Source organism: Oratosquilla oratoria, chromosome 29 (genome assembly GCF_046742065.1).
Source record: "Oratosquilla oratoria isolate Oo_2021 chromosome 29, ASM4674206v1, whole genome shotgun sequence".
Lineage (NCBI taxonomy): Eukaryota > Metazoa > Arthropoda > Malacostraca > Stomatopoda > Squillidae > Oratosquilla > Oratosquilla oratoria.
Genome location: NC_134805.1, coordinates 1679536 through 1687500, shown reverse-complemented (window position 1 = coordinate 1687500; position 7965 = coordinate 1679536). Strand labels below are relative to the sequence as shown.

The 7965-nt window shown below is 39.1% G+C and overlaps 1 protein-coding gene across 1 annotated transcript in view; it reads right to left on the bottom strand.

Annotated features, from left to right (window-relative positions):
• Window positions 1-5593, bottom strand: part of LOC143040562 (uncharacterized) — a 34833-nt gene extending 29240 nt beyond the window's left edge. The window contains exon 1 of the mRNA XM_076211640.1: window positions 5450-5593. Within this exon, the coding sequence (XP_076067755.1) occupies window positions 5450-5593 (144 nt within the window). The remainder of the gene's footprint in view (window positions 1-5449) is intronic.
• Between the last annotated feature and the right edge of the window lie 2372 nt (window positions 5594-7965).

Sequence of the window (7965 nt, the reverse complement as noted above, 5' to 3'; positions counted from 1 at the left end):
CTTCCTCTCCTAATCCTCTCAATTAAGACCCCTCCAACTATGCTCAACAAACTGATCCCTCTGAAACTATAACATGCACATTCGTCCCCTATTTTTTTTTTTTTTTGTAAAGCGGAATCATACAGTCACTTTTCCAGTCCTCCAGTACACTTCACTCCCATAGAAGCGCATTGAACAACCTCACTAGCCAATCTACTACAACCTTGCTTTTTTGTCAGACACTCCGCATGACACCCATCCCATTTTCAATGCTCCTTGTGCCTCATCCTTTCCTCATCCCTGCCATTTTCCCCTCCCATCAGAGTATTTTTTTCTAGGTCCGCTAATTGCTACAATCAATCAGTCCCTAACCTCCTCTTCCCTAGCCCCTCCTGCGGTAGTAGGATAACCGCCCCTCTTCCCTTAAGATCAGGGTATCCCCGCTAATTACAGTGGCATCGCGTTGAAAGTGGCATCGTGTGGACAATAAATAGTGTATATGAACTGTTCCGGACCACCTAAAAGATTGAGGTCCAATCGGGTACTAGCTCCGCAAACCTAGAAAATAAATAACAATTCAACAATTCTCTGGAATACTCTAATCATTTTCCCCTGACCATCTTCACTTCCCTGAGATACGTACATCCGCAAGTTTTGCATTTTGCATTTTAACTGACTCGCCCCGATTACTTTCTTCACATCCCTCCATTCTTTTTATTCTTTTTTAGAATTTACTGTCCTATTCCTATCCCATTTTACATCTGCTTTCCACTTCGCCTCCCTCAGCTTAAGTTTTGTTTCTCTCTTTTTTTTTTTTCTTTTTTTTTCATGTTTCCGAGGCCTACCTTGCAACCAATCCATTTATGATCACATTTTCTCTTCTATTACTGCCGTCACCTCTTCATCGTACCTTTCACTATCCTTTCTTCTACTCATTCCGATCCTCCTTCTCCCATATTCTATCTTCGCACATTCTATAACTTCCTCCTTAATACATACACATTCTTCTTCCACTCCAACCTCCACCCTCTCCCTTACCACCTCTTACGCTTCTCCCAACTTTTCCTGGTAGTTTTCATTTTCCTTCTCACTTAATTGATCAAATATCAGAACCTTTCTACCATAAACCTTTTCCCTCCACTTTTCCTCTACTGTCAATTTACTCTCTGCCAAAACATGGTCCAACACTCCCCCACTTCCTCCTTAAAACATACATATTCTTATTCCACTCCAACCTACACCCTCTCCCTTACCCCCTCCTACATTTCTCCCAACTTTTACTGGTAGTTTTCCTTTTCCTTCTCATTTAATGGATCAAATATCAGAACAACTCTACCATACACCTTTTTCCTCCTCCACTTTTCCTCTACTCAATTTACTCTCTGCCAAAACATGGCCCAACACTCCCCCACTTCCCCCTGAAAACATGAGCGTCCAGAACTCTTCCCATTCTTCCTTTGGATACAGCTACAGAACATTAATGTTCAATCAACCACCCTTTATACGTCACCATTTCCCTTGTATATTTATATTTGACCCTCTTAAATACTATTTGCAATCATCAACTCACTATCTAGATACGTCTCAAATACTCATCTCTCCACTAAGATTCTTACCCGGTATCCCAAATTTCCCCAGTATTGAGATTCCAAAGACCACTACCTTCACATTTATCTCATTTTTTTGTAATTAAACACACATTTAGATATATCCAAGCAGCCTCCTTTCGTCTTCGTTTTCTCACCACCAGGTCCATATGCACTCATAAAATACCTAATTTTTAGTTTTATCCTCACATATGTTAACATCCCACCTCGTGTTTTTTGTTTTTTTTTTCTCTCTCATCAATTACCAGAAGAGCTATTCCTTTCCTCCCTTGCACCCTAATTATTCCTTGCACCCTCCTACCACAATCCCAAAGTCAAACGAACCGTTCCCTTTCAACTTAATTTAAGTGAAATTAAGTTGAAAACATGTCACGTCCTTAGCGTGAATAGAATCCGGTGGTTGTGCAGTGTCACGCTCTTATGTGAATAAAGGCTCCTGTTAGTAATTTTTAAGCACACAATGCGTGAATATGATTTTGTAGTTTGTATTATATTTTATGATATCAATATGCATTTTTTGACATTTTAAGCATTGCGTAATACCCGTCTGTTGGAGTGCACCTCACCATGTACTGTCAGATGACGCCAAGCTCAGAAACGTAACATAATTTGGCGGGAATACTCACTATGTTTTCCCATTGACTGGAGATCTTTAAATTGCCGCTTTACTTACATTTTGTCATCCCCAGAAACGTAAGTTCCCATTCCCGGGGTATACATAAGCCGAAGCAGAGAGCGATCCGAGAGAGACACGAAGAGACACACGGAGAAGAGAGTCAATAGAGAAGATAAGCATAGGCAGATCCAGAACGAGAAAAGTATAAAGAAGACAAGAAAAGAAGCAGACTTCCAGGGCCCTTCTGAACCAACATTTTTCGATTACGATAAATCCGCTAAGCAAGTCATTTGGACCAAAACGAATGCCCATCTCCGTGGAAAGTGCACAGCCTTCGAGTTTTCCAGAATTTTTTTGGATATCTCCAGATTACTGCTGGGCTACGTGCGACTTAATACTATCTCTATTATTTCTCAACTAAATGTTCCCGACTACCAGAAGCTTTACCTACCAGAAGTACTATCTGAAACTTTCCCTACCAGAAGTTATCGTACTTAAGTCACCTCAAACTACCCATTTGTTCGCGAGACCGTTGGTGTGACCTTAACAACCAGAATCAAGACTTCGTTTCACCCACCTGTTTTCACGTGATGAATACAAGAGCACACCCAGCTGCTCTACTTGGTAAATAATATTATGTGTAGCATGTATTGATATGCTTGTATAGTTCAATATTTTTGTAATTATATTTGATATTAGCAAAGAGTTTAATTATCCAGTCTGTCACTTGTTCGAACTGTGCACGGCCTTCGCTTTTTTTTTTTTTTTTTTTTCATAGTTGGGTCGTGACAATATGAATTTTCCTTCTCACAAACATACTGCCGACATCTTCCTCTTTACTCTCATCTGTACCACGACCACGCATATTTAATGACCCAAATCATAAGGTTTTGTTAGAAAATTTCCTCCCGGTCCTTCTTCTGCCTTGACATTTCACAGATGGAACAAGCAGAGAACAGGACTCCTAGTCCCATCACTCCGTCCCACTTTGTCGTCTTCTACGACTAGCATGGGAATCGCGGTGGCAAGAATTCTTTACCCTTCTGCCACAGGAGATATATAAAGGTAGCCATAGAAGTGGTAAAGGACTATTTCAAGCTAAGCATATAGGAGGGACAGTAGTAGTACAAAGGAAGCATCATTCCGCTAATGTTAAAGGTATCACTCTAACATAGAGAAATGACTTATGCTTTAGTCGGTAGGGGCTCCACAAAACAATCCTTGAAGCATTGGCTACATGCTACCAAGGAATCACTACTTCATGATACCATGCAGCCAATATCCGAGTGCAGGACACACTAATGTAACTATCTTCAAATTAGATAACGTTGTGATTTCTAGTTTCTGATAATGTTTTATTGAGAATAATTTAACCTACCAGAAATACACAACTAGTGACTATCAACTTTATTAACTTAGAAATTCAGTTACACTGTTAATACTTGTTTCCGACGATTTTTCATTAAGTATAATTTCCTTAGTTAAAAAATATACCATAGGAAAACGAAATCAAATATTGCTTTTCGTTTATTACTTGTTCTTGCCTACCTTTCGAGTCCGACGTTTCTCTCCCCAGTTCCCTCCTTTCTACTTCCTCTCTTTTTTCCCTTTCTTCCTTTCGTCTCCTACCTCCTCTAATTTTGTTCTTCCCCTTATAAGTCCAGCTTCTGCTTTATTTTATACACTACCTTGCCTATACTATCTTTTTCTCCTTATTTCATCCTATTTCTTATCCTACCTGTAATTCTTTCCGCATCCCATCACTTCACGTTTACCTTTCACCCTCTTTCCTTTCTATTCCCTGCTCTTCCTTCTCATTTTTCCTATTTCTATTCCAGTCCTCGTTCTCTTATTCTTTTTGCCTTGCTTAGTGTGCTTTATTGTTTTCCTTTCTTTTGCAGATTCTCCTTTCCATATTTTCCTTCTCGTTTTATCGCGAGTTTTCCTTCGTCCCTCCATCTATTCTCGCCCATTTTTTTTCTCTTCCCAAAACACATTCTATTTTTCTTTACTTCACAAATTAAGCGCCTTGACGCTAATATTCATCACTTTTCTTTTGCACTTGCTCCTTCGTAGCAATCATACTTTGCAGAATCTCGTCCAGTTGATGCCACGTGACTTCATTCAACTGAGGTAAAGCTCGTGGGTTGAAGAGGATTGAGCTATCTCAATTATTCTTTTCAACAGAATGATGTATATCTAATCAGTTTTATCTTGAAAGATGGCAGATGGTTCTATTCAGATGGAAGAGGGCAGAATATTTACGATCAAAATGGTTCGAAAAGGTAGGCTACTTCGATGGAGGACAGGATGGAACCAACCTTAAGTACCCAACTTAGTATTGTTCTAAGGATGGATAATGAAGAAAGAAAACAAAATTTCTTATGAGAGTACGAAAGTTGGATAGGATATTGATAAATTCTCCAAAGCGTATTCATAGATAAGAACAAAATTTCTGGTAGTAGCTGAACACTAACTGAAGGTTTCTTTAAACGTATGAACAATGATTTTGCTATCTTATTTACAGTACAAAATAAAGATTTGTGTTTCCAATCGTTGTCTGGTAAGGGGATTGCCATGGATTTTATTATTGTGATGAACAGTCTATCCTATAGATGTTGAGGCGAGTGAAGTCACAAATATTGCAGGAATATTGGTATACAAGTTTATTCTCTGTGGGAGGAAGCCGTTTCTCATAGCGAGGCTAGATTTTCTTCTGATTTTATGTGTGATAATGGTTTTCAAAATGGCGTTAGGGTCGTTATGGATCACATTGTTGTCAATTATATTCTTTATTACTTTTTCGTGCTTGTAAGTGGAGGACATAAAATGATTGTAGGAGAAGACAATGCTAAATAGTGTTTTTTGTGGTGGGTGATCTTTTTTTTTTTCTGAAATTGTCCAAATGCATTTTTATTGTCTCATCCACTACTCCCTTAAGGTCCCATCACACTACACGTCAAATAGTGGGGAAATCATCCCGGCGGTCCCCCATAACACTTTCTGAAGCGCGCGGGGCACTTGACGCGTGTCACTGTCCTGCCAGCAGTGGTAGATTGGTGACGCGCCACTAAAGACCCACTAAAACGCCTCAGTCACCATGTCACAAGTCTTAGCTCTACTGGAGTCGCGAGGACGTTATTCAACTAATAGAACTATACAAGGATAAAGTGTACGTGTGGTAAGTGAAACATCACCTGTAAAAAGATAGATGCCAGAGATGAACTGAGTAGTGCGTGTCACTTACCCACGGCAATGAGTCACCATTTGAACACAGGATGGTCAAAAGGCGCACGCCTTTAATACCCGCGCCTGGCCACCCTGACTCAAAAGACGCGTAGTGTGACGTGGCCAGTAGGATAGCTATGACAGGCAAGGAGTTCCTCGGCATTCTAAGATCAATTACTGTTCCGTCACTAGGGTAGAGTAAAGATTAGAAGAAAGTAAATTAACAGAGGACCTGGAGATAGAACTTATGTAGGGAGTATAATCGTGTGTCCAGTACTGTCCACTTTGGGGGAGTATGAGGTATCCTCTTGTAGAACACGTAGGGGAGTATGAGGAATCCTCTCGTAAAACATGTAGGGAAGAGTAATCAACAGTCACTAACTGATACCCTTTAACTTACATGACCACACATTCTTTCGGAGCATAAATTCCCCCATACATGTATTTGACCAAGGTTACCTTGTTTTTTCCTTTTTACATTTGGCTATTAAGAAAGTTATTTTGTGTTATTTTGTATAATTCTCTTTTTCCTTTATAACTTATCTCACTTTACTTATGTTTGTCACTGATGATGTCTCGCTTGAAGTCTTCTCATTTAACTAGCCTGTAAAGCTAGAATGACCAAGTATTTCAAAGGAGGAGAGAAGGAAAGCAAGAACAAATATGAGGATGAAGAATAGTAGGAGGAGGAAAAGAAAAGAAAGAGCAAAAATGAGAAGAAAGAGGAAGAAGAATAAAAGAAGATATGGAACATTGAAAAGCGAGGGAAATAAAAGTAGGATAAAAGAAGAAAAGAGAGATGATGAAGAAGAAAAAGAAGAGAATATGAAGATGAGGAATGAAAGAAAAATGTGAGTAGTCTACGCCCGAAAGTGCGTAGCTACGGCCGTGGTAGTCATCTATACATTTTACACTTGGATTGTAGGAGGAGGCAATAGTCTTTGCTGGGAATTGGAGAGGAGTGCAAGATTCGAACTGAAGAGTAAACAAATGCGAGTACAGGGCGTTTCTGATTACGCTACCAGTATGAGAAGGAGAAAGAGGGGTGAGAAAACATTAGAAAAAGAATAAACTGTGGAGTTAACAGAAAAATGAAGATGAGAAAGAGTGCGATGAGTAAGAAGAGGAGAGGAAGAAGAAGAAGAGGAAAAGGAGAAAGAGGAGGAGGAGGAGGAGGAAAAAGAAATGAAAGAGTAGGAAGAAGAGGGGGAGGAAATAGAGGAGGCAGAATAGGAGGAGGAAGAGGAGGAGGAAAAGGAGGAGGTGGAGAGATAGGAGAGGAAGGAGGAAGAGGAGTAAGAGGAAGAGGAGCAGAAAGAAGAAAAGGAGGAGGAAGAAGAGGAGGAGGAAATAAACGCAGAGTCAAAGCCACCTTCGGATGGCCCTGCAGACACCCTGATAGGAGAGGTCTCACCTAAGAGCAGTCAACTACCATATTAATGATAATTAAAAAAAAAAAATGGTCAGAGTGGTCAGCCATTACACACATATTAAAGAAAGAAGATGAAGTTTTCGTGTATAACTTACACTTAATGTAAGATAAGAAATATATATTTTTATTTTGTTCCTTTAAAAGAATATTATGCATTCGTGGGTTAAAGAGGCACTTAGTCCCTCCCTATTTGTCCGTCCCCAGTCTGCCTAGGTCCTCAAGGTTCAGTATCTTGCAACCTATAGGTATTTAAAGACGTTATTAATAAAAGTTCCAAAACTTCTCTTCTTACACATGAAATAGCAGTAAGGACCTTATGACTAATAGAGATGAACAAAGAAATTAAAGGAAAAAATCTAAACAATTGGAATTTAAGCTGTGGAATCCTAGTGGACTCCGAATGCCAACATATACAATCAACAAAGTGTGCTAATATTGCACACGCACACACCCTCAGGAACAGAGAAGGGGGAGAAAATTAGGAGGAAAAGTAGAAGGAGGAGCAGAGAAAGAAGGAAAAGAAAGAACACAAAGGAACATAAAGGTAGAACAAACAACAACAGGCCTACTGGCCCTAACGAGGCTGTTTTTTGTTTACTATACTAAGATACAATGATGAAAACAGGACAACTAGGTGATAGAAGATGAACTAACACTACTGCTACTACTATCATATCCAATTACCATTAAATGCCGGGCTGTCAGATCATTTATTACAAGGGATAATATTCTATTTGCGGATTAGAGGCCAAATATTTATCTAAGTTATTTTTTAATATTGTTATTGTGTTACTTTCAACGACAGTAGAAGGTAATTGATTCAATACATTAACAACTCGGTTAAAGAAGAAGTGCTTACTTTCATTCGAACAAAATTTTTTACCAATTACTTTAAAATCGTGAAGACTTCTTATATTTGATTGGTCTAATGAGAAGTAACCTTCGACATTGATGTTGTCAAAGCCTTTGAACATTTTAAAAACCTCGATTAAATCTCCTCTCATTCTTCTTTTTTGAAAGTTAGAATAAATTTAGTCTTTCTTCATACGGTAGATTTCTCAGCCTTGGTATCATTTTAGTCATTCTCCGTTGCACTCTTTCTA